Consider the following 26741-nt stretch of genomic DNA (forward strand, 5'->3'; position numbering starts at 1 on the left):
ATTGTTTGGGGCAAAAATAGTACATTATCCACTGCACGCGCCTTAAACAGTAAGATAAATTCACTGCCGCCAGTGAGGTTTGAACTCACGACCCCTGGTTTACAAGACCAGTTAGTTAGTTAAATGGGGTTTAATGGCGCAAAAGCGCCTGAGGCTATGCTGCGCCAAACACGAGGTGTTTTAAAATCCAGTTTTTAAAGGAAAATACTTTGTTAATCTATATTTTATGTAAAAAGCCAGTGTCATCTAGAAATTTACGGATGTCACATACTGGTACTAGTGGATTATCATCTAAGATTAGAGCAGGGTGTAAAGGAATGTGTAGTTGATATAGCTTGTGCAAAAGTGCTCGTCTGTGTGTTTCAATATGCGTACATGTCAGTAATATGTGCATAACTGTTAGTGGTTCTTGACATTTCTCGCATGTTGGTGTGTCTTCTTTTGTAAATAAGTAATTGTGTGTGAGGTGTGTGTGCCCAATGCGTAGTCGGCATAAAACTACTTCGATGAACCGCTCCTGATGACAGCATGACTTCCACTCGCCAAGTATGGGTTTAGTGAAATGTAGCTTGTTGTCGGCACAACGGTCCCATTCGCGTTGCCATTTTGCCGTTAAGGCTTTTCTAATCGCACGGATGCTATCTTTGTATGGAAGTATTGTGTTTGTTATCTCTTTGTACGCTGCCATCGATGCACATCTGCCAGCTGCTTCGTTACCCGGTATACCAACATGACTTGGAATCCAGCAGAAAAGAATTGACCTCCCGTATTTGTAAAGCGCTAACATATTTAAAATGTCTCCTATCAGGGGTTCACACTCAGATTTGGGATGCAGAGCCTTTAGTGTGTTTAAAGAATCTGTGTATATGACTGCATTTTTGTGTTTATCAGTGACAATCTTTTTAACAACAACCCAGATAGCGTAAACTTCAGCCGTGAAAACAGAAGCGTGTTGTGGCAATCGAATACTTGTTTCCCAATTTTCCGCTACGGCTCGCACACCCACGTGATCTTTTGTTTTAGAGCCATCAGTGTAATATTGCATGTTATTTTGATATTTGTCCTGAAGTGCACGGAATTCTTCTTTAATGTGTTCGTGTGGGATGTCTTTTTTCTTTAAATGTGTTAACGTCCAATCACATAAGTGTGTGAAATCGTACCACGGGGCCAACCGTTGTGGTTTCTTGGCAACCTCGAGGACTTCGTGGGGAATGCCATAATCCCGACAGTATTGCTCATACCGCAGGACAAGTGGCCTAATCGTGTTCGGTTTATTTGTGTAGTGTAAGCGTGTGTTGCATTGTGTGAGGATGTTGTAGCATATGTGTTGGGGTGATGACTGAATTCTGAGTACGTAGGAAAAAGTGAGGAATGCTCTGCGCTGCTGTAAGGAAGGTTCATTACACTCGACGTATAAACTTGGAATAGGTGAAGTTCGGTAGGCACAACTTGCCAGTCGCAGTCCAAGGTTATGTACCGGATCAAGTCGTTGGATGTAGGACTGTCTGGCTGAGCCGTAAACCACGGAGCCGTAGTCTAAAAGGCTACGCACAAGAGACCGGTAAACACGTAAAAGGCACGTTCGGTCTGAACCCCACTGCTTATGAGACAAACTTTTAAGGATATTTAGAGCTTTATTTGCTTTAACCTTTAGCGCTTTTATGTGAGTTAGGAAATTAAGTCTGGTGTCAAAGGTTACTCCTAAAAACTTATGGTCTTGTTTCACCGGCAGTATGGTGTCGTTCAATTTTAGGACTGGATCGCTGTGTAGCCCTCGTTTCTGAGAGAACAAAACAGTAACTGTTTTCTGTGTGGAGAAACGGAAACCATTTTTGTTAGCCCATTGTGTTAGTTTATTTATTGTCATTTGAAGCTGCCTTTCACAGGCTGGCAAATTTGAAGCGCGGCAAGCCACTTGGAGATCGTCTACGTAAACGGAGTGCATAAGAGACGACGGTATAATCTTATTAACTGAATGCATTTTTACTATAAAGAGTGTCGTGCTGAGAACACAGCCTTGTGGAACACCATTTTCCTGTTTGAATGTATGTGATAGTACGGAGCCCAGACGTACCTGAAATGTTCTATTAGACATGAAATCAGCTAGGCAGTTCAGCATTTTACCCCGTATGCCGAGGTCAGCGAGGTCTCTTAAAATTCCATATCTCCATGTGGTATCATAGGCTTTTTCTAGATCGAAGAAAATTGCAAGACAGTGGTGTTTGTGTAGAAATGCACATCGAATTTCATGTTCTAGACGGACAAGATGGTCAGTGGTTGAACAACCCTTTTTATATCCACACTGATGGGGGTCAATAAGGTTTCTTGATTCTAAAATAAATGACAGCCTTATATTGATGATGCTTTCATATGATTTTGCGAAACAGCTTGTGAGGGCAATAGGTCTGTAGTTACTTGCGGATGTGGGGGATTTATCGGCTTTTAGAAATGGAACTACTATTGCCTTTTTCCATTCTTCCGGCATTATGCCAGATTCCCAGATTAAGTTAAAAAATTTAAGGAGAGCGTTTACAGATGCTTCAGATAAATGAGCCAGCATGGCGTAGTGAATATGGTCGTGACCTGGCGCTGTCTTTTTCCCTGCTGAAAGAACTCTGTTTATTTCTTGTTGTGTGAGGGGGGAATTGTACGGTTCATTTGATGCGCCAGTAGTGGGCAGCTTCTGTTTTTCAGCAGACTGTTTGTATTGTAAAAACTCCTTTGTATAATGCCCTGAACTGGATACATCGCGGAAATGTTCTCCAAGTATATCTGCCTGTTCTTGTATTGTTGTTTGTGTGCCTGGACTTGTAAGTAACGGTATTGTGTAAGATGAATACTGTCCCCTAAATTTCCTCACCTGGTCCCACATTCGTTTCGATGTTACCGTACTATTAATTGAAGAGGTGTATTTTTGCCAAGAAGATTTTTCAGCATTTCTTCGAATGAATCATGCTTTGGCTTTGGCTCGCTTGAAGTTTAACAGGTTGCTATAGGTGGGGTATCTCCGTAGGATTCCCCAGGCCTTATTTTGTTCTTTTTTAGCGTCGGTACACTCCTTCGTCCACCAGGGGTTTAGCTTTTTGTGCACTATACCCGATGACAGGGGTATCGCCTTTTCTGCCGCTGTGATTATGACTTCAGTGATTTTTTTATTAAGTTCATCAATACTAAGCTCTGGCGAAAAGACATTTTCCAGTTTCGCGTTCTCCATAAAAACCTGCCAGTCAGCGAGCTGTAATTTCCATCGGCGTGGTCTAGTTACTAAAGTTTGTGGTGATGGTAGGAGTTTGATGAGTGCGGGTAAGTGGTCGCTACCATATGACGTGTCGAGGGCTTCCCATTTAAAATCAGTAAAAAGAGAGGGTGAACAAAAAGCTAAATCTAAACAACTAAATGTGCGGGAAGTCGGTGAGAAATAAGTTGGCGCACCTGAGTTTAAAAGACAGATATCATTTGATAAAATAAAATCTTCAACGAGTTGTCCTCTTTGGTCAGTCTTGACGCTGCCCCAAAGAGTATCATGAGCATTAAAATCTCCTACCAGGACAAATGGCTCCGGCAACTGATCTTTAAAGTCTTTAATAGTAAAATGTGTGTGGGGTGGAATATATAGTGAGCAAATGGTGATGGTTTTGTAGGATAGAATGGTGACAGCTACGGCCTCTAAAGATGTATTTAATTGGACATTTCGGGTGGGAGTGCCGCCCTGCACGACTATAGCCACTCCTCCCGACAAACGGCTGGAACATTCGCGGTCCCTTCGGACAACGGTGAAGCCTCTAAGGAATTGATAGTGTTTAGGGCCTAAGTTTGTTTCTTGTAGGCAAAATGCGACTGGCGAAAACTTACTCGTTATGTCTTTAATGTCACCCAAATTGTGAGTAAGTCCTCTACAATTCCAATGTATGATAAAAGCCATAGTGGCACAAGTGAGAATGTTAATTTGTATATGTGTACTAAGCAACTGTACGTGACATTTATTATCGGAAATGTACTATTGGAATAACGGCCACCGTTCAGGTTACCGGTCCCTTTGTTCGCGTAGTTATTGTGATCTTGTCTTTCTTAGTGCGCTGCAAAGAGCGCTGATCAAAGAGCACAGGACCAGTGCTCTACCACTGAGCTATAGCGGCCGACGGAAGCGTCGAGCCAAAAGTTGCACCAATGCAGCACTTTCATTGTTTGGGGCAAAATAGTACATTACCCACTGCACGCGCCTTAAACAGTAAGATAAATTCACTGCCGCTAGTGAGGTTCGAACTCACGACCCCTGGTTTACAAGACCAGTGCTCTACCATTGAGCTATAGCGGCCGACGGAAGCGTCGAGCCAAAAGTTGCACCAATGCAGCACTTTCATTGTTTGGGGCAAAAATAGTACATTATCCACTGCACGTGCCTTAAACAGCAAAAGAAATTCACTGCCGCCAGTGAGGTTTGAACTCACGACCCCTGGTTTACGAGACCAGTGCTCTACCACTGAGCTATAGCGGCCGACGGAAGCGTCGAGCCAAAAGTTACAGCAATGCAGCACTTTCATTGTTTGGGGGGAAAATTGTACATTATCACTGCACGTGCCTTAAACAGTAAAAGAAATTCAGTGCCGCCAGTGAGGTTTGAACTCACGACCCCTGGTTTACGAGACCAGTGCTCTACCACTGAGCTATAGCGACCGACGGAAGCGTCAAGCCAAAAGTTGCACCAATGCAGCACTTTCATTGTTTGGGGCAAAAATAGTACATTATCCACTGCACGTGCCTTAAACAGTAAAAGAAATTCACTCCCGCCAGTGAGGTTTGAACTCACGACCCCTGGTTTACGAGACCAGTGCTCTACCACTGAGCTATAGCGGCCGACGGAAGCGTCGAGCCAATAGTTGCACCAATGCAGCACTTTCATTGTTTGGGGCGAAAAATGATATACTGTACACGTGCCTCGCAACAGTAAACTAAGCGCAGTGCCGCCAGTGAGGTTTGAACTCGCGACGCCTGGTTTACGAGACGAGTGCCCTACCAGTGAGGTATAATGGCTCTTCTTTTTTTCTTTATGGCCACAATAAACAGCACAAACACCGAATAAAAACATTCGGGAAGCCTGTCTCTAAGAATCGGCCTTATTCTGCGAACCCGTTAATATTCGCGCATGTTTAACAATGCTTCAACGCTAAGGAGCCATTCAGGCTCTGGGATTTGAAAGTGGTACACAGCTATAATTATGTTGATGCTTTCCTTGAAATACAGCCGTATTGGCTTCGTGTCTATCTCAGCGTTCCGAACTGCCATCCTAGATCACCAAATGCTATGCAGGCTCAAAAGCATAATGAGGTCGAATGGAATACCATCCTCATTTTCAAATGACAATGATCTTATGCGGAAAGCGTCCATAAGTAGTGCTTTCTTGATGGTACGTTGTAATATATCCCAGAAGAAAAAAGTTTCACAACAATCCAGAAATACATGATTGAAAGTTGCTGGCTTCCGACAAATCAAACAGTGAGTCCCTCAAGGCACAAAAATTCCCTTTTCATCCAGATAAGTCTTCACATCTAACGTGTGTGTGTGCAATTTGAAGAAAAAGGTTTAAGCCCACCTTGGTACATTTATACTTTTAGCTCGTTTAAGAACATTTATCCACGTTCCGGCACAAAAGTGTGATCTATACAGAGGAACGGGCGAGACCATATCACATAGATCCTTATCGTACGGTAGCCGGAGCTAGAATATCTGAGTTATGGCGGCCGACGTGAGCGGTGGGCCAAAGTTGCACCAATGCACCACTATCATTCTTGGGGGGGGGGGGGGAGGGGGGGAGGTGATGCTACATTATCCTCTGTGCGTGTTAGAGAACATCATGAAAAAAAAACTGAGTGCCGCCAGTGAGGTTTGACATCACTACTCCTGGTGTACGAGACCAGCGCTCTACCACAAAGCGTTGGCGAACAGTACCCCCTTTGCCCCTTGTTAGGTAACAAACTAAAGCTTCGTCATACTTCATCAATCACAATTTTACCGCTGCATTGTGCCTTGTAAACATATAAGCGGTCACGGCATGTGCTTAAGTTAACTGCTTAACTGCTTAACCTTGCTTACAACGCTGCACTCGATAAAGCGCAAGGTTGAAAACACTTCGAAGCCGCATTTTGAACCGCGAATATCCGATCATAACATGCAAATTGATTTGGCCGGCGCTCACTGTCCGGCCTGGTCCTGAAGCGAGCCTTGAAGAGCAGCGCCGAGCGCGTCCCGACGGCTACGTCGTAGGTGAGCCAAGCGCCCAGGTGCGTGATGACGACGCCGTCGGTGCCCGAGCTCTTGTTCTGACAGGCGCTCAGGCCGCCCACCCAGCAGCACCATGTGACCTCGTAGTGCTGCGGTTCATCTTCGCCGCGATCCTGAAGCGTCCACAGCACCAGCGCCCTCCTAGGCTCCATAAGGTCCACCGTGAACTTCCATCCTGCCAACAGGCACAGGAAATCGCGGTTACACCAAAACAAAGCGGATTCGCAATTTCTTTTTCTTTTTTCTTTTTTTTAGACTCTAATAGCTGTACAGCCTGATTCTCTTATTAAGACCCTTTTCTATCAAAATAATTGATGCAATACGTACTTTTGATCTGGCAATCTCGTCAAACCAAGGTCGTTACAAAGTTTCTTGTTACCTTTCTACGAGAACAAGCTCTGTGATGTAGCGTTTCTCTATGCTCATGTCCAGGAATTAGGGACACCGACTACGAGTGGCATCTGTCAGTGTCGGATTCTGTGCAATCACGTCAGTCAATGGGAAACGAGTCTCAGATGTGACTACAGAGCAAGGCTTCGTTATACACCCACGTCTGTTCACTTAAATAATATCTACGTCATGCTCTCACTGAGTGTAAATTTTGGCTTTAGTGCAGTAAGGTTTCTGACTTCAATTGAGACCATTTTACAGCGAAGCTGTATACCTCTACTGTCCAAGGAAGTTTTCATGTCGTTGGCGTGGTAAGCGAAAAACACCCCATACGTGGGCCGATCCCGGAGATAGTGAAATGCCGGGCCGACCCACGGTGGAGGTGAAGCAGGCGTTAAGCACTCCCCATACGTGGGCCGATCCTGAAGATTGTGCAATGCCAGCTACATAGTGCAACAGCCGTCTACGTCTTGGTGCTCTCACGGTCGTTTCGTTAACTCGGTATGTACCAAAAATGGCATAGTATGACAACAGTATATGACGAACATAAATGACCAGTCATGACATGAATATCATGACATGTGTGACATGTAGGTGATGAAACAGCCGCTTATGTCTTGGTGTTTTCATGGTGGTTTCGTTAACTTGGTATGCGCCAAAATTGGCATAGTATGAGAAACATAAATGATAGGTCATGACATGCGTATCATGTAGGTCATGAAACGGTCGCCTACGTAGGTCTTGGTATGTGCCAAAATTGGCATAGTATGACAAGAGTGTAGACGAAAATAAATGATAAATCATGACATGCGTGTCATGTAGGTCATGAAACAGCCGCCTACATCTTGGTGGTCTCATGGTCGCGTCGTTAAATTGGTAGGTTGCACACTGATTGCTCACATGCACACTGAAATGCACACTGATTTGCATAACATCGATTCCCAGAGCTCCCAGGTAGCACACAAAGTCTTGAAAACGTCGTATTAAGGGATTCAACGTCTGAAACGGATTTTTGACCAAAATCGACGCATCAAAGACGTTCCAAACAACATAGCTTAAGAACGAGGGATGAATACGTTTTGATAACGTTGGAAGCCAGACAGCTTAAAAACGAGGGGTGAATACGTTTTGCAAACGACTCAAAACGCCACCGCCACGCCACGGCGCGTCAGCCTCTTTAGCGGCTTCTACAATATTCAACAACCCATCAACGCGATCCAACCTTGCGCAAGGTGGCGATACCGTCGTCAAATCATGTGACCAAGGTGGCCACGTGATTCGTGATGCCGGGCAGCCCGGCGAGCCGGGCATAGTCGCGTCGTCATGGCGTCGTCGCGTCACCGCACTCGCATTGCGCTGTGGTGTGTTTGCGGCTGTTCTGAACGTGCTGCCGCTGCCCTTTGCTATGTAAGTGTTGCAGTGTTTTGCTGTCAAGAAAACGATATTATGTGATCAATTTGGGCTGTGCGATATGTTTGTGTGGTTTTAATTTGGAAATCACTAGTGTTTTCAACTGTTATGTGACCAAGGCGGCCACGTTATTCGTGAAGCCGGGCATAGTTGCGTTATCGCACTCGCATGGCACTATGGTCTGTTTGCGACTGTTCTGAATGTGCTGCCGCTGCCCTTTGTCATGTAAGTGTTGCAGTGCTTTGCTGTCAAGAAAACGACATTCTGTGATTAGTTTTGGTTGTGCGATCTGTTTGAGCCGGGCATAATAGCGTTATCGCACTTGCATTGCGCTGTGGTATGATAGTGGCTGTTCTGAATGTGCTGCCGCTGCCCTTTGTCATGTAAGTGTTGCAAGGTTTTGCCGTCAAGAAAACGACGTTCTGTGATTAGTTTGGGTTGTGCGATCTGTTTGTGTAGTTTAATTTGTTTTCAATTGGAGGGCGCGGAGTGGAGGGCACTAATCAGCTCTTCAAGTTCATTGTCATGTTATGTGAGGCGCCTTTTCACTGACGTTGTAATTAAGGCGTTAAGGGCAGTATAAGGACGAAAGTTAGAGGGACGAAATCGTGCCTGTGTGTCCCTAGCGTCGGGGTCGGCCGCTATGCGTGATCCTAACAAGAAGGCATTTTGCAGAATGCGAAGAAAGGCGGCAAAATTTCTGCCTGTGCGCACCTTGCCGATCTCCGCAATAGAGCCGTCATCGTGGTATTTTAGTCTCCCGTTTAGCAAGAGTGTTGCAGACAAGGGAACTGGTTCAAACAGGCTTTTTTTTATGATTCAGTACTAGTGCGGTATCCCAAAAGGTGAGGTCAAGTGCTCGCCCTATTTTCTTCCCTCGCGCTACAGCGCACTGACAGAATTTCGCGTGCACCATACCGTGCTTTTATCGTTTGCGCTTCAGGTTCTCGATTGTGTTTTCGCCCCCTTTACCCACGTGATGGTTATTTCATGGTATTACCGGGTACCACATGTGTCCATATATTGTGTCCAATATATGAAACGGCCAAATTCGATTTTATTTGACGCCTCAAATGGTAGTAATGTATTGAGTCCCTTGTAGCTTTGTGCTTGTTATCAATTTTGCTATTTGGCGAATGGATACAGCATGTACGCTGCATAACTCGCTTGTGGATACTGCATACGTGAGTCGAGTATGCCCTTGGTATAAAATAACTTGTATGCTTTAGGTAGTACGATTGTTTGCAGTTTGGGACATCTGTCGGAATGTACGCTGTGCGCCCTTCGCGCTTTACGGCGGCCTGCCGAGTTCGTGCGGGTGCCATGTGTGCGCATGGAGTTCGCGAAGCGCTCTCGCAGTTTTATATATATATATATATATATATATATATATATATATATATATATATATATATATATATATACACACACATGTGTTCTGTTCGCGCGCTTCGCACAACAGGGCATGTCGGAGTTCTTTGTCCTTGTGCAACACATTTTCCTAGCGTACGTCTGTGCATTATTTGATACCGGTTTCACACGGGGCTCTTTTAGCCGCTATCCAGTCCGTTACAAATCGAATTTCTCGGTCGTGATTGGCTCCTCTGCGCAAGCTACGAGAGTGAGCCAGTCGCATCGATAATTTCGATCCGGATCGGGCTTGATCGCGATCGAGAGTGGTCGTGTGACACCGGTTTTACACATGGCTCCCACATAGGGAACACTTTAAGTTCAATGCTACTGAGTGAAGAGCAAGTGCATATATATGCCAGTGGTGGTATGTGGGCAAGTCTTTCTGGTGAAGCCAATACTTGTGCATTCAAAACATTTCAATTACCAGCGTAGTGCATCAACGTGTCTACTTCGACAAAATGGAGCACCAGTGCAGATATCTGAGCATACCTGTCTAGGGCAGCAAGTGTGTCTACATTGAAACCACTACCAGCATGTGCGGCAGTTCTATTTCCAGCAGCGGGACTGCACAATAATCAGTAGGGTGCTCTCAAGCTGTTTATCTATGAAGCTCTGCCTGGACTGTGTGCCAAATATTTTTGGACGTGAAAGTGGGGGTGAATTGGTAAACATCAGTGGAACTGTGCCTGGACTTTGTGGCAAATGTTTTTGGATGTGAAAGTGTGAGTGAACTGGCAAAGAATTTGCTCGGGGCTACATGTGTTAAACCTTTTTCTCATTCAGAGTGCTTTTTTTTACTTTAGGAGACTGGAGATGTGCGCAAAGTGTGACATGTCAGTGTGCTAATTAATGTATTTGCTGGTTTGCAAATTATTCGTTGCAACTTTGTTTTTGCCAGAGAGGTACAACTTTGCCTCTTGTAAAGGGCTTTTTAGATAAAACACTTACTATTTATTATGACCATTGCTTCCTTTGTTACACAAATGCAGCTTCCAGTGCATTCCAGTTTATTTCCATGTTTATGTAAGTTTCTAATATGAGGCTTGCATATTCATTTCTCACGTTCTGGAGTGGCAAGATGCAGCATTACTGTCTCATCGTTCGCTGTACTACAGTAGTGTTCACTTGTTACACTGAATCCCCTCAAGTATTCTGTACTAATATCACTTTATTGCTTTTTTGTTGTATGGCTATTTTTTCTCGCCATTACCTTCTTTGATATATCCTAAAGGCAATATTTCCAATTTTGCATTGTTCCCATTTTTTTTATTTCTTTCACAGGATTGTTTTATGATGGTATACGGTGGTATTTCTTTTTGTGCTCTTTTCAAGCTTCTAGCTGATTGGTAACATTGCTTGGAGGCAGTTACCATCCAATTCATACTCTTGCATTTTTCAGTCTACTTCTTCCAGTCGCACCGATGTCACTTCTGCATAACTCTAGTCCATCTAATAGCACGTGCACTTTACTATGATAAATTAGACACTTTAGTACACTCCAGGTTTTTCTGTTCATTTTTGTTTGTGTACTTGGAATTTTATTTATGTGCTAGTGAATGTTCACTTTCGAGTTCATTACGGATCCTTTCTGCGACTTTTGTCATTGTTGATGTACTTTTACTTCTATTTGCATTTCTCACACAGTTTGTTCGAACCTTGCATAAGCATTACATTTTAATAAAGTGTTTTTGCTTTGTCACAATGTTCTCATTTCATGCACTCTTGGCATGAAGGGCTTGGTCTGGCCACCTGCCAAGACGTGGCCATTTGTTCTTTGCAGGATGTCATTCCCATTGTGGTTGTAAGCATTGTAGCTTACTAAAGGCAGTATTAAGGATTTATTATTCCTAACAGGCTCATTTTCGTGCGACTTGGTAGATGATGCGCCGGCCATGTGGGGAACAGTGCTTGGCACTGCGCCATGGCTCTTACAGTCAACACCGACGCTTCTACTCATCTGGGGCACGATTGGAGATCGTTGTTCGAAACGCCCGATCAGTTTCACCTCGCGCGATTGGCCTAGGCCGTGCCAACGGGTGCGGCTGACGACGTCTGCGCGGCATAGGCCAGTCGCGTGAGGCGAAACTAAATGCGTGTTTTGAACAACGATGTCTGATCGCGCCCGTCACCCGCGCAAATTAGCTTCAGATGATCGTAAACCTTTCAAGACCGCTTCTAGACCAGCTTTTTCATAACGTCCTAAAAACGTTTAGAAATTGGTTACGAATAGTTTTGGCAAAGGGATTACTTGTGTCTTTCCCAATCCTATTTCTAGACCAGCTTTTCGAATACGTCTTGCAGACCTGTTCTAGATCGTCTCAAGAAAGTAATTAAGCCGGACATTAGCAGAGATATACGACGTTTTCCCGCCGAAGTTCTCTCATTCGTGTCTTCTTTAACCCGTTTTTATCGTCTTGGATAAACGCTACGAAAACGTTACGTATCTCTTTTGTGCTACCTGGGAGAGCGTGGGATCTGCCGATATATATATATATATATATATATATATATAGAGAGAGAGAGAGAGAGAGAGAGAGATCCGAGAGGGGGACATTACTTGCGCGAGAAATCGAAATGTATAATCGACTAACCAAGAAAATTTCACTAATTTAGTTTTAAATTATTTTTACAGCATATCTTGCAATTAACGGTTTGTAACTGATGAGTTTGCAAGGAGTATTTACTTGGAACGAGTTCTGAGGATAACACCAGTTTCGAGATATTCTTTCCCGAAGTGCTCGACGAAATGAAATGGCGTTCCAGTTGTTTTAACGCGGTGGCGTTAAAGGCCCCGCTTCGCAGAAAATCCGCCGCCGGCGTCCCCGTGAGCGAAAATTCCCTTATATATTTAGGTATATGTATATGTCACGCCTTGCTATATGATATGCAGCATATGCGGGTTATATTTCGTACCCATTCTATCGCTGAAGTTGCTCATACCTTGTCTTAGATTCTTGACAGAGTTTTGATGGAATTGGGAATGACAGCCCACAAACAACTGTCGTGAAACAAAACAGCGACAGCGCATGCCTTTTGTGTTAAATCTTCTCAGATTAGAATATTAAAAGTGTGAAATGAATAACAGAAACCTGGAAATGGTGTAATATATATATATTTTTTGGCGCTGCTGAGCCGGATCGGCCATATAAGAGGCCGCGTTTCTACCAGAAAGCTCGCCTTCGTGCACAGCGTTCGCCGCCAACGTTTCCCGGTAAACATTGCGGTTACATAAGCTGCAGTTGCCGGGAAGCGTGAGAAGCAGACAGGGATCTTTGGATGCTATCTCGTTCGACACGTAAATGCGAAGCTTAAGCGTCCTCCAATTTTCTTGGCTTCGGTGCACGAAAATGCCCTTTGTTTAAAAAGGTAAGCGGGAAATGCGCATTTCCACCGCAAGTTTGACGGTGCATATAAACGGGTATCATCGTCAGAATTTATTCTAACTGGACATATGCATTTCCTACTCACCGGCTATGATTCATATATACTGCAATACGGGCCGTAAGGAAGTTAAAATTTCAATTTATAAAATCTTGGTAATACACAATTCTGCATTTTGATTTATTGCGCAAGTAATGTCCGCATTTTCGATCAATCCAGTTCGGGGATTAGAAGTGTGCTCTCTGCTAGAGGAATGCATTTACTTTTAATTCCTGCAGTATTATTAAAAGACAAGCATCTGGTATATATAATTCCCGAGGCCATTGAACAGGTTAATGTAGCTGCATTGCGGAATCAGTAAGCTTATCAAGAAAGGAACACGTGCACCAATCAAGAGACGGGAGATTACCTTTGCAATTTCTAGTAAAGAACACGCGCACCAATCGAAAAAGCGGTGAATACCTCCGAGACAGTTACGAGAGGAAGGCGGCGAAGTTGCCCGCGATTATCGTCTTTTCCTTCCGTCACCTTATATCGACGGGTCCTTGCATACATCGGTGTGCTAGCCCTCAACAAAACTCTCAATTGATAGCCAGCGACTCTGCGCTGTCTCGTTATTTCCTGCGTTTTGAGAGCGCTAGAAACACTGCTGCCACGGAGGGGGCATCGCGCTGGACATTTCGACCCCGAAAGTGATCGACCGAAAGTGATACACTTCGGCAACAGCCATGACCCTGTTGCTTGAATGAAGTATAACCTGAGACTTCATTTGCTGTTGCTAATAGGCTTGCACGGGACTTAAGGACTCGCCGTTTGGTTATTCTCCCTTTTAAACGAATCTTGTGTTTAGTGGCCGTGCCGCTCGCTTTCCGGCGAAATTATCGCGCCGAATTGTGATCAATGTTCTTGCGAGCCATGTTTCGGTGTTTGGGAGGCTGATAATGGAGGTTGTGTGCACGATGTTCTGGGCAGTTGTTCTGGACATTTCGTCCCCGAAAGTGGTCGACCGAAAGTGATACACGCGGTCGGACGCTGCGCTCACTGTCGAGCTCGCACGCGCATACCTTCTCGCTGCGCCGACAGGACCCTGGCGCACTCGGCGTCCCTGCTGTAGCCGCCGCCCGCGCAGCGTCGGCGCGCGCAGAACACGTACTCGGCGGCCGGCTCGAGCTCGGCGGCGCTGATGGCGGCGGGCGAGGCGCCGCTCTCGCGGCACCTCCAGCGCGCGCCGCCGTCGCAACCCTCGAAGTCGGCCGTGAAGCCGGCGCGCGACACGCTGCCGCTGCAGAGGCAGTAGACGGACGCCCGGTGCGCCTTCTTCCACAGCAGCTCGATCTGCGAGTGGCTCACGTTGATCAGGTACGGGCTGATGGTGTTGCCGCACGGCTCCTCCTCGTCGTCGTCGCCGAGCGCGCCGGCGGCGGTCTGCGAATTTCCCGAGTCGCGAAAACGCAGGCGAGGGGGCCTCACGACAAAGATTCGGCGCCGGTCCCCCCGAAGACAATCGGGGATAGTGTGTAGGGCCGATAGTTCCGCAGCCAACTAGCCGTGGAAGCCCAGTGAGATATGGCGTTCTGCTGTTTAGCCTACGGTCGCGGGTTCGATGCCCGGCGGCGGTGGCTGCATTTCGATGGCGGCGAAATGCAAAAAGAGAGAGGAAGAGAGAAAGAGACGCTCGTGTATTTTGATTTATGCGCAGGTTAAAGCGCCCTACGTGGTCAAAAAAAAATTAATTCGGAGCCCTCCACTGCGGCGACACTCAAAGCTGCTTCGTCGCTTTGGGAGATCAAGCCGCACGAACAAATCAATTCCATAGCCAACCATCGGGACCTCGTGATCAGCAGGGCGTCCTAGATATTGCGCCACCATGTTCGGGGGCGGGGTGAGAGGAGAGAAGGTAGAAGTTAACGACACCATGAACAGGTTTGAAAAGCAAGATTAGGCCATCGTCTTGCGTGCATGCGTACTGATATATGGTCTTCTGGCTGGTCAGTGCCAGCTTGTTTGGAGCACGTCGCTCGACAATATCATTAATGCCCACCACGCTGTCTCTAGAAGTCGATTTCTTAACATCTTGAAATTACCAGCGCTAAGCAAGAACGAATAACAATTAATCAATCAATTACTCAATCAAATGTCTATTATAGTGCCCAGGGACAGCTACGGAGTCTTCGAACTAGTGCACTTAAACAGCAATACTCAATCAATCAATGATTTATTTACAATGCCCAGCAAAATCATAAGGTCCGAGTGCTGGCGCATGCATACACTAAAAAAAAGAAGAAAAGAATGACAACAATTCCACTCTGCGAAGATGGAATGGCAGCGAAAGCTGACGACAGTCAAAGCTCTCAAACGAAAAGCAAAGTGCTTTCGCTGCCATTCCATCTTCACAGAGTGGAATGGTTGTCATTTGTTCGTTCAGCATCGCGGGAACGTTCTTCGTCGGTGGTCGTTTCGCACCGGCGCCATTTACATTCTCGTTGCTGTTCCCTCCGGCGCTCCTCGTACGCATGTTGTTCTTCGGGTGTACGAACTATGAGTGTCCGCCCCATCGATAACGCAGCTTTCTTTAGTGCCGATACCTCTCCTGCTTATGTACTGCGATAATCTTGACGTCACGCTATTTTTCACGGCGATCGTTCTCATCTGTTCCGTATTTTGACATCTGCGCCCCCGCACTGCAGCCGTATGTTATCACACACAAATAATAATAATAATAAATAATAATTTTTTATTTCTGCCTCAAAGATACATGGACAGAGGAGCTGCAGAAAAAGCTGTAAAAATACAGCTTGACAAAGCCGCAGCCCCCATCAAACAATGAACCTCATTGTGTACGAGTTTGTTAGAAATCGCTAAGTACGTTTCTGTTGCCGGACGCCGAGAAAATTACGGAAGGTTAGTCATATACAGCTTTCGCTGTAAAAAAAACAAGAACAATAAAAACAAACAAGAAATTCGGGGAAGATAAGTAAAATGATAAATAGAAAGAACAATTTTGAAGAGAAGAGTGCATAAAAGGCGCAATGTGAATATAAAAGAAAGAGAAGGAGAAAGTCAGTTGAGCAATGTGTGAAACTATGAAACAACAAAGCAAAGCTCGAAAAAGAATAGTGACAGCGAGTTATATATCGAGATCAAGAAAATAAGCGCTATAAAGACTCAGTATTCTTTAGACGGTTGAGTGTTGAGTGTTGGTGATGAGAGGCACGAACGTGGAAAGTTCTAAATGTGTCCTCTGGCGATCTTGCGCGGAATACAAAACATGATACAACTGAGGAGTTCGGGGCAGTTGAGGATATCGTGAAGGAGCTTGAAAAGAAATAATAGTAATAATAATAATAATAATAATAATAATAATAATAATAATAATAATAATAATAATAATAGGCAGATGTTTAATTTTGCCACTAAAAACCAAGTACGATTCCCACGCGTCGTTTCCTGTGTCTGTTAATGAGGACTGCTATCAGCGTCTAAGGGATCCTTCACTGTGGCCCTTCAGAGGTGAACTTCAGAGGTGAACTTTACGATACTATGATACTGAAGAATGTTCCGCGAGATGAAAAGAAGCGTCAGTGATGTGAGAGTTTTCTATCAGAATCTTCGTGGATTGCGCACAAAGGTGAACAAATTTTTCTCCAACGTCATTTCATCTTGTTTCTCCATCATTGCCTTAACAGAGACCTGGTTGTGCCCTGAAGTACCATCCAGTTCATACTTGCCGCCCACTTACCAAGTTTTCCGACGAGACCGCGAGCCTTCTTCACCGAAAGCAAAGGGCTGTGGGGTCCTGATTGCGATAAATCAATCATTCAGATCCGTTCGGCGCCCTGATTTAGAATGTGCAACGGAATGTGCCTGGGCGGTGATTTTGGTGCTGGTAGTAATAGGCTATTAGTGGGGAATTTCTATGTTGCGCCTGATATGAATATCAGGATGTACATGACTATTCTAGGCACTATTGAATTTGTTATATAGCCCATGATAATCATAAAATACTCATAATTGGTGATTTTAATACGCCTGGCATTTCCTGGCAAACTGGTGGAACTTCAACTAATTCTTTTTTACTTATCTGTCAAGTCATCAAACAATACGAAACAAGATATTTATCTGCTTAGTGGCGATCTTTTACACCTCTGCGCCAATTTAACAATATTCTGAACTCTTGTGGCAATATACCTGACCTATGCCTTAGTAACGCAGAAGCTGTGAATGTGTCCTGTGGTGACTTTCACCTGTTGTTAAGCCAGATAAATATCATTCCCCGCTTTGTATTTCATTACAATTCGCAATACCTAGTAGCAGGAGATTAAAGAATACAGCAACACCTCGGTATTTTAATTTTTCACGTGGAGATTACGTGGGTCTTTAGCACTATCTTAATAATGCGGACTGGTCTTCAGTAGTAGAACTAAGAAATGTTAATGACCAAGTCACGGCATTCACGAATATTATTCAGGATGGAATGAATAACTTTATACCACTAAAAGCTGCTAAACGCTCTAAACTTCCCCACTGGTTTTATGTTGAACTGAAAACAACTTTGAAGCGAAAAGACCGTGCTCACAGAAAGGCACAGCGTACAAATCAGGAACACTGGCATATAGATCTTAAAATGTACAGGGCCCTTTCTAAACGACTTTACAAGCGTGGTCATTCCATCTATATAGCACATGTGGAAGCTAGTACATCTAAAAATTCGAAGTCTTTTTGAAGACACGTTCGTGAAAAGTCATCAAAAAATACGAAACAAGATATCTTTCTGCTTAGTGGTGACGGCCAACCTGTCGCAGATCGCGGGTGCCTTCGTCCTACACTTCGGGTCTGTGTACGGTGAAGGGTACAGTGACGGGGTTAGCGAGTTTTCCAATCACCCTTCCCTGGATTCAAGTCTATCGGTCTCAGAGGAACTTGTCTTTAAGAGCATCAAACATTTAAAACCGTCTTTTTCGTGTGGTCCTGATGACATTCCACTTGCTTTGATTAAGACGTATGGGTCCTTGCTTGTTCCAGTGCTTACTTGTATTTTTAATCCTGCTTTAAAGACGAACACATTCCCAAATGCTTGGAAAACAGCGCGGGTCATTCCCGTCTTTAAGTCAGGGGTAAAAACTGTTGCGAGTAACTACAGGCCTATTTATCTCCTATATACAGCACTTAATTTTTCGAGCCAACTCTGCACTCAATAATTTCACCCTCTGTTAAAATACTAGTATTTCTCAGCAGCATGGATTCATATTGGGGCGCTCCACAACAAGCAACCTCGTTAGCTTAATGATGCATGCCTCTCAAGCATTGTATAAGAAAGGACAGCTGGATGTCATTTATTTTGACCTCACTAAGGCGTTTGATGTCGTATACCCCAAAATACTCCTTCAAAAGTTGAAACAACTTGATCTGCACCACTCTGTCAGAGCGCTGATAAGAAGCTACCTACGCGACCGGTAGTTGCTACTTTAGCGTAAATGGTCAGTCGTCAGAACTTTATGCGGTTACAAATGGAGTTCCTCAAGGGTCTGCCCTGGGCCCGCTTCTTTTCTCGCTGTTTATTGACGATGTTACGATTGTCATTCGAAACTCTTCAATTTTGTTATATGCTGATGATACGAAACAGAGGCAAAAATGTTAATGATTGCGCCACTCAATTCAGAAGAAAATTTCAAATATTGCGCCATGGTGCACTGAAAACAAGCTTGTCATAAATGCATCAAAAACTAAAGTTGTAAGCTTTACGCGGAAGACTAGCAGGACTTTATTTCCCTAAAGCTTTAAAGATGTTCTCCGCCAAAATCTTAGAGAACGAAGGACCTAGGAGCGTACTTCGATAGCTATCCGAGTTTCTCGCCCCACGCTCAACAGACGAGGCATCGTGCACTTCGCTCGACACGGTGTGTCGGGTGACGAGAGACTTCAAACAACCTGGGCCATTTGTAACTTTATATAAGAGCGTATGCCTTCCAATTCTTGAGTACATTTCCGTGGTTTGGGGTGGCATTTGTAGGTCAAACTGTGAACCTCTCAAAAACGTGCAAAAAGTTGACATTTATATTTAAACATCGATTCTGTCAAAAGCCTTTCATCTCCATAGAGCTAACACAGACACTCACGTTACCTACTCTCACCTGTAGAAGCAATAAATGGGATGTTTTTTCTTCACGAATTAATAAACGTAAAAACCTGCTGCTTGCACTTGCTTTCTAATGTGCGCTTTTACATTACGAAGAAAGGCACAAGGTAACAGCGCGCCTTTCAACCTTCAGATTTCTGTGACCCTCTATGTAGAGTGCAGACGACATATAACGCCCATTCAGAGTGCCTGGATATCTTCATGCCTAATTTTAATATTTTCCTGAAAGGAGTTGCAGAGGTATTTCAATACCCGAACAAAAATTCTCTTGTCTGTTGTGTGTTCCGTCATTCTGTAATCCTTTCTTCTGTTTCTCCACTTTTGCTTTATATTCTCTTCGTGTGCACATTTTATGCTGTTAAAATCTGCATTCGCGAAATGATTATTCCTTTTTTATGTGTGCGCGCGTGTGTAAGTGCGTGTGTGAGCTTGCATTTTTTTTCCTGTGCATTGTTTTGCCGAGTGCACCAGCGCCAAGACCCTCGAGGTTGTCCCTGGGTACTTTAATAAACACCATTGATTGATTGATTGATTGATTGATTGATTGATTGATTGATTGATTGATTGATTGATTGATTGATTGATTGATTGATTGATTGATTGATTGATTGATTGATTGATTGATTGATTGATTGATTGATCTTTCGGTGGAACAGCAGTCCTTTGCATTCGCGTGTCAGAATGCACACTTTTTTGGCTGTTGCAAGCAGGTGTGGAATGCCAGTGTCGTAGCTTTGATATAGCGCTCTCGAGCAGGTGTTCACGTGCGAATGCATAACTCCGATGCGTGTTATGGCGCCGCCCAGATGTTCCTAGCCAGGTGAAAAGACGCACTGGCACAATACAGTTTATAGAAAGGGGTGTATACGAAAGGTGTTTTAATTACCCCTCCTTCATCGAGCGGTTGCCGATTACATGCTCGTTCAAGTAGAGAATCGATTGCGTTGGTACGTCTATACCTTCTCAGATCGAAACCTCGTCGCAAGTCTTGGCTACGTCGCTTGACAAAATGAGGCAAGCTTACGCTCACACGCACTGCTGTGTGTATCTACTGTAGGTGCATTACGTGTACAGACGAAGGAGCTCCTGCGACTTTTTGCGGAACACTGGTCTTTACGACATCATTGGCTAGTCGAAAGACGTACGTCTCTTCTTTGTCGACTTATTCCCCCTTTTTCGGATATGTGGCGGCGATTGCGGATAGAAGTAAGTTTTGCAGTCACTCACCCAGAACACGTTACATGCTGACAACGAGATGATCACTGTTGCTATAAACATTTTGTTAGTCTTCTGAGCCTTAGCAACTTTGCTGTGTCTCGACAGTCTAAAGAAACATCTTCTTCTTCATCATCCATAAGACAGACTGCTACTGTGGTGCTCGAGATACATTTTATTGCGTTTCGTGGCTCATACCTGCACTCTGAGGTCAACAGTCAAGTGCATGAACAATAAATTTCACTTGCAAATTTGCGAGAAAGGATTAATCACGCATAGCATAGATTGAAAGGTGCGGAATAATAATAATAATAATAATAATAATAATAATAATAATATGTTCACTCAATCAATCAATCAATTATTTTCCGCGCCCAGGAATAACCCTAAGGCGCGAATGCTGGCGCACGCATACGTCAGAAACCAAAAACCAAAACCAAAAAAAAAAACACTCCAGGGTAATATAAATTTTAAGAAACAAAATGAATAAAAAGGAGAAACTGGGAAAAGAAGAGTGCACATACAACAATGCGCGAGGTAAATATAAAAGAAAAAGGAGGAGAAAGGCAGTTGAACAATGCCTGTAACTATCAAACAAGGCCCACTTATACTTATTTCATTTCACCCTAATTTATTTTTTTTAAATGCTAACAGTTCCTTCAACGCCCGATTCATGGCCGATCCCCCAGAGTGGGTTACGCCATTTCACTAGGAAACAAGAACAACAAGGCAAAGCTCGGAAAATAACGATGACAGCGAGTTATGAAAAATATCAAGATCACGAAAATAAGCGTTATAATGATTCAGTATTCTGTGGACGGTTGAGTGTTGGTGATGACAGGCAGGAACATAGAAAGGTCTCACCTTTCACCTTGTTCATCACCATCACCTTGTTCACAAAACGCACGCTTGCGAGCAGCACGATATTACTGCGTAACCGCTCCGTCACATGTTTTTTTTTTTTTCATATTTCGCGGGATTTCGTTGCAACCCGGAAAAAAGGACTACGTGAGGCGTATCGTAAAGGAAACAGCTCGATCGGTGGTTTCTGAAGGCGCGCTACAAATCTGCGTATCATACTTGGGGTCATCAGGCAATAATGACAAAATTGGTGAATTAAACTTAATTAATTAGTTAGTTATGGGGAAACCAAAAAATTGTCTGAGTCACTATACGCAATTGCGAATAGTATGCGTTCGGTTCAATTCGCTTACGACGCGCCTTTCATTTTTAAATTCTTGGCTCAAGTTATGTGGGACACCCTGTATATGCGGCCTTCCTCTTGTTGCCATTTGCAGATCTCAAGGCAAGGATCACGTTTATCTTCTCCTCATTAGAGAAACACATGGCTGGACTGGGACGAAACCAAACGCACCTTTAAAACTTTGCACTGACGTTGTCAATTCGCTTTTGTGGTGATAGGTTTTGTGGCAAAAAAAAAAAAAAAAAACAATAACCCGTGCACTTTATCCACGCTCAGACAACAGCTATCACAGCTTGTTTCCAACAAACACCAAACGCGGCTTGTTACTTAGGTCGGTGCGCGGCAGATAAGGCACCAGCTCGATCACGATGTTTCTCTTTATTTCCTTTATTTCGTTCTGGATAACTCAGAGGGAGCCCGGCTGTTTGAGGGCGCTGCTCTATGATCCGGGTGGGAGCGCAGTCACGTAGTATTCTCCATATTTCGCTAGGTTTATTTATCAGTAAAAAAAAAATTAGTACACAATTAGTACGTCTCTGCAAATACCACTGTTAGATGTCCCTTCGCTGTGCCTTCACATGCCTCATTGACACTTTGATAATTAGGATGGTACGTCTCGAGTTAGATAATTAATTACAATTACCTAATTAAGTTTCAGTAACGAAAAAATTACTGGCGGTTACTCCACTGTACTGGAAACTATATGCACTAGGTTTTCTTAGAGTAACGCATTGCTCCGTTTTTAAATCTTGGTGCATGATAGTTAATTGGTGCACCCTGTATTGGGACACCCTGTATGACCTTTGCATGCAACTATGTTTCCATCCCTAATAAATGTAAATTATTGGAAATGATCTTTTTTTTTTCATGAGCCGTTAGCATTGCTTACTGTAAAGAGAAGCAATACTGAGACACAATATTCACGTGCATTTCACACGCCATTGATAAAAGACTCTGCCGAAGGGGTCACTGAAGTCTATAGGTTTTTTCGTGGTCAAAAAAGCACGCAAAACAATTTGAAGCGCGGTGAACATACAACAACATATTCATTCTCTAGGCATAGGCTATTCATACCTTTAGCAATAATTTTTCATTGGCTACCTCCATCTCTTTCAAAAATATAATAAACTTTGCCCTGTGTGTACATTTAAATATATTGTGTATGTGCATGGTGTTTACAATGGAAATATAAAACAACGTTTAGGTGAGAAAATACGGATGAAGCGGTAGCCGCTAGTGTTTCTAATGCGCGTGCCCCCCCCCCCCTATTGTCAGGATTTGTAGAAATAAAGCGAAAGTAGTAATTAAAAGCCGTGCATGTCCGCGCTAGCAATGATGCAGTAAGCTATCAGCCCCAGTAAAATTTTAAGTGAAAAGGTGGGGGAAGTCAAAAGAAACATCAAATGATGTGGGTGACAAAACTCTGGTAATGGCACTCTAGGTGTGCTCGTGTGCGTATACGGGGTGGGGGGGACTCAGCTCCCCCCCCCCCCGGACAACTCCGGAGGGGGCTCGGGCCCCGAAGCACCCCCGTAGTCGGTGCCTATAAGCGCGATTACGTCGGCAGCGAAGTAATGGTAATGACAATAATCCAACAGTGCTAAAACAAAGTCCAGTGTCCGTGTTAGCAAAACGGTGATGATTTATGCTTAGAAAATTCGCTCGGTCGGACCCGATCTACAGGGTGTCCCAGCTAACTGTAGACAGAGTTTAAAAATATGCGAATGCCACGCAGCAGGACAGAACTAAGGTAATGTTATTCGCCGTCGCTTGTGAATACTCAAATTATTTTTTCATTCCGCCTAATTAGATAATTAGTCTTAATTAATCAAGTTGTGAGATGTTATAATTCGAAGAAAAGTGCCAATGAGGAAATTGTAGAGCGACATGGAAAGCTCTCGATGCCCCTTTCTGTTGCTCAATACGTACTACAAACAAATTTTTCCAGGCGTGAAAGAAGCCCGCAAATGCACGCAAAATTGCCGCGCGACTGGCCGCTCGAGACGCTTTGAGTGAGCAACCCACCCGAAGAACTGCCGCTTTGGAAGCAATAGAATTATTTGTCACCTAAAAATTATGTAATTCATGCTCAAAGTCTCGGAGCCGACTGTCAATATACATTATCACGCGTTCAACACTATATCAGAATCTTTAGCAGTGTTCGAGAGTGACCAACGCGGCATCTTTGACCGTGTACGAGCTGCATCCAACTTTCAAGCTCATATGAGCCTGCCATTTTGATCAGCCTGATCTGAAATCAGTCTGTTTAGAGCTCAGGATCGTTCACACATTAGGAAAAATTACAGCGCGAATATGTTAAACTATCATATTTTTCCAAAGTTTATGTTAAAGCAAATATGGCCTGATATTGTCTAACGCATAACTGACCTCGGCTAATTGGCGGGGGCCCCTGTCTCCTTCTGACGCGTACCCCAGCACAGCCAATCACAACTTCAGCAGCAGACGAAATGGTCATGTCCACTAGCTGGATACTTACAGAATACTCCTCTTGATCTCACGATGACTGTCGATGGTAATGCGTTTAGCATTGAACCAATATAGCAATATATATGCCGCTCTGCCACCGTCAAAACGCGTTATATAAGAGGCGTGTGCTGCAGCGGGACTCGCCTTTCACGCTTCCTGAAGAACAGGGGGCGCCATCGAACGGTGCCGCCGCGAAGCCTGCGCATGGTCTCCGAAATGCACGGCACGCCGGTGCGTGCAAACGCTGAGAAACGCGGCATGCGGCAGCCGGGCTCCCCTCTCGCGCTTCTTTCTGGACCCGTTGCGCCATCTAGAGACACTGCCGAGAAATCTGCGCGTGGAATCGGAGACGAGAAGCGTAGCGCGCCGGTGCGTGCGGAAGCTGAGAATTGTTCCCTCGCTTGCCCTAACACTCAGTGGCGAGCATACATAGTGAACCAAGTTGGCGAAAGGTTCACTGAAGGGCAGCACGTGCCCAGTGCGTTCATGGTGCAGCTCGTTGAAGCGTTGGCGTAAAAGACCTGTGACATGGGCTCGATTCCACCGAGCATCGGCGAAATTTAAAGGATATCTTTTCGATTGTTTTTGTCATTGTAGAGCGGCACGCACCTACCGACACATACCGAGTGACCCAACTTGGCTTCAGAGAGGCTCATTGAGGATCAGCACAGGCCGATTGTCACGTACCCAGAGCTCCAAGTCGGCGTCAAAGATGAGCCACGTCGGCGGGAAAGAAGTTCGCTGAAGAGCGGCATATATGTACACATTGTCACATACTCGTTGACTCAAGCTGGTTCAACGGTTGGTTTGGAACCCTGTTCTCTCAGCACAGCAGCCCGATGCTTAAACCGTTCGACCATGTGACACAGTGACCCAGGTTGGCTGGAAAACGGTAGCACACATAGATAGTTAGCCCCCGGAAAGTTCGTGACATCCGGATACGAATACGAAGAAATTTATTTAAAAAATCGTGAGACATATTCTAAGAATATTAACGCATTAAAAAGTGAAAACCAGCTGAGTGTGGAGAAAGAAATGATGGGAACAAAATGGAACCACAGAATGAACCATGGAGCTCTCTCTCTCTCTCTCTCTCTTCTAGCCGCCGTACGTGAATTAAGCGAGGAGTGTTAGGCTATCAGTGAAGAACTCGGCAACAGAAGACGACTGTGAAGTTGAGTGAACAAAGTGGAACTATAAAGCATGCATTGAGAGAGAAGCGTTGAGCGGCATGTAAGTGAAAAAGGAGACGCGAAGACTAGCATGCGTGCTTGGAATCGCCATAGCAAGTAGGATATTTCACATATGCACTAAGTTACATACATTTTGTTTAATGATTTATGAAGTTTAGTCATGATTAGCGCGTAGCGAAATATTGCGGTGAACTGTGGCAACTGTGGCGTGTGGCACCCAATCCAAGCCAAGCCGTTAGCTGGTCGGCAATATATCAGCCAGACAAGTTTGCGGTTGTATTAATCAGTTTAATGGTGTAACAAGCGAAAATTATGAAAAAGCAAAAGACGAATAACCTCAGCAAAAAATTTTACAAGGGAGCAGTTACTGGTCTGATCGGATTTACCGCGCTGACTGGCGCATATTTCGTTTATTTAACGTTCAGTTTCCTGAAGAACACTAGACTCCAAAGGAGACAGCGGGAGCTGGCCGTGCAAGACCAGCTTCTCGTGGACGGAGCGAAGGAATTGAGCAACTGAAAAGTACTTCTTCAGGTAAGTCTGCCTACAGCGGGCACTAAGTGTCGCCCGTATAATGACGCACTTCTGAAACAAACGAGTTTCTTTCGCAGTACAATGCAGTCGCTGCTTCGCGCGTTTGTCCAAGCTGCGGGCAGGCCCATCGTGCGGTCGCTACAAACGTCGTCGATTACTTGCCAGAAATGGAAAATCCTCAGACTAAACCACGTTGCTGTTGCAACACTCCAACTGGAGAAGCTCGCCAGTTTCTATCGGGACACCCTAGGGCTCAAGGTATGTATGTTACTTGTTACCCCGTGTTCACGTCGCTGATATTAAACCGCATACTCGCGATTGGTGAACTTTCGCTTAATTTCCTGCCATGACATTTTGCGAATCTGTGTGCGAGCGTGAGACTAGCGCATATTACATGGTCTTCGTGATGAATGACTCTTCTTTTCTTTTTTTTCCGAATGATTTCTTAAAGGTGGTTGAAACCTCGTAAAGCTGCAGATTGCAGCTTTTATTTCTCCATATCTTTCATGGAGAAAGGAAAGTTTATTTGATTGATTGAATTGCCAACTTAACCACTGCCGCAGGTCAGCGAACCGGTTCCCCAGAACGAGCACGGCGTCACTACGGTGTTCGTCGACGTCGGCAACACGAAGTTCGAACTCCTACTGCCCTTGGGTGACAAGAGCCCCATCGGCAACTTTCTGGAGAAGAACAAGGGGGGTGGCGCCCACCACGTTTGCTTGGAAGTCGACGACATCGAGGCAGCCGTGGCCGACCTGAAGCAGAAGGGCATCCGCACACTGGCCGAAAAGACGCGCATCGGAGCACACGGGAAGCCGGTCATGTTCTTGCACCCAAAGGATTGCGGGGGCGTCCTAGTAGAGCTGGAGCAGGCGTAGATGCCCTCCTTAGCTGGTTTGCACTTATTAAAGCTTTTCGTCCGAAAGTAGCCTTGCAGATACGATTTGTGATTATAGTATTTTAATAAGTGCCACTCTCACATGTGCTGTTCTTGAGGTAACTAAATGCCAATTATGGCTTCAAAGTGTTGAAAATGCCTTAACTGTGGCCGACTAGGCGCGTTTGGTGCCGCAGCTACCGTTCACGTATGCAAGACGAG

General features: G+C 44.7%; 1 protein-coding gene and 4 non-coding genes across 5 annotated transcripts; 1 reads left to right on the forward strand and 4 right to left on the reverse strand.

Moving 5' to 3' along the window:
• Positions 1 to 4243: 4243 nt before the first annotated feature.
• Positions 4244 to 4315, reverse strand: TRNAT-UGU (transfer RNA threonine (anticodon UGU)). The gene has a single exon. It is a non-coding gene; the product is annotated as a tRNA-Thr (tRNA).
• Positions 4316 to 4423: 108 nt separating this feature from the next.
• On the reverse strand, positions 4424 to 4495 carry TRNAT-CGU (transfer RNA threonine (anticodon CGU)). Its single transcript has one exon. It is a non-coding gene; the product is annotated as a tRNA-Thr (tRNA).
• A 107-nt stretch (positions 4496 to 4602) lies between these two features.
• TRNAT-CGU (transfer RNA threonine (anticodon CGU)) lies at positions 4603 to 4674 on the reverse strand. Its single transcript has one exon. It is a non-coding gene; the product is annotated as a tRNA-Thr (tRNA).
• A 108-nt stretch (positions 4675 to 4782) lies between these two features.
• TRNAT-CGU (transfer RNA threonine (anticodon CGU)) lies at positions 4783 to 4854 on the reverse strand. The gene has a single exon. It is a non-coding gene; the product is annotated as a tRNA-Thr (tRNA).
• A 20477-nt stretch (positions 4855 to 25331) lies between these two features.
• On the forward strand, positions 25332 to 26570 carry LOC126530950 (methylmalonyl-CoA epimerase, mitochondrial-like). Its single transcript, XM_050178279.3, has 3 exons — positions 25332 to 25642; positions 25720 to 25900; positions 26206 to 26570. Exons 2-3 carry the CDS (start codon positions 25724 to 25726, stop codon positions 26518 to 26520), a joined length of 492 nt encoding a protein of 163 aa, XP_050034236.1. The 5' UTR covers positions 25332 to 25642; positions 25720 to 25723; the 3' UTR covers positions 26521 to 26570.
• The last annotated feature ends 171 nt before the right edge of the window (positions 26571 to 26741 follow it).

Source organism: Dermacentor andersoni, chromosome 5, assembly GCF_023375885.2.
Source record: "Dermacentor andersoni chromosome 5, qqDerAnde1_hic_scaffold, whole genome shotgun sequence".
NCBI lineage: Eukaryota > Metazoa > Arthropoda > Arachnida > Ixodida > Ixodidae > Dermacentor > Dermacentor andersoni.

Coding starts and splice junctions, on each gene's coding strand:
- LOC126530950 (XM_050178279.3), top strand. CDS start 25,724: ATGCAGTCGCTGCTTCGCGCGTTTGTCCAAGCTGCGGGCAGGCCCATC. Junction 25,901..26,205: donor GGGACACCCTAGGGCTCAAG/GTATGTATGTTA, acceptor CCACTGCCGCAG/GTCAGCGAACCGGTTCCCCA.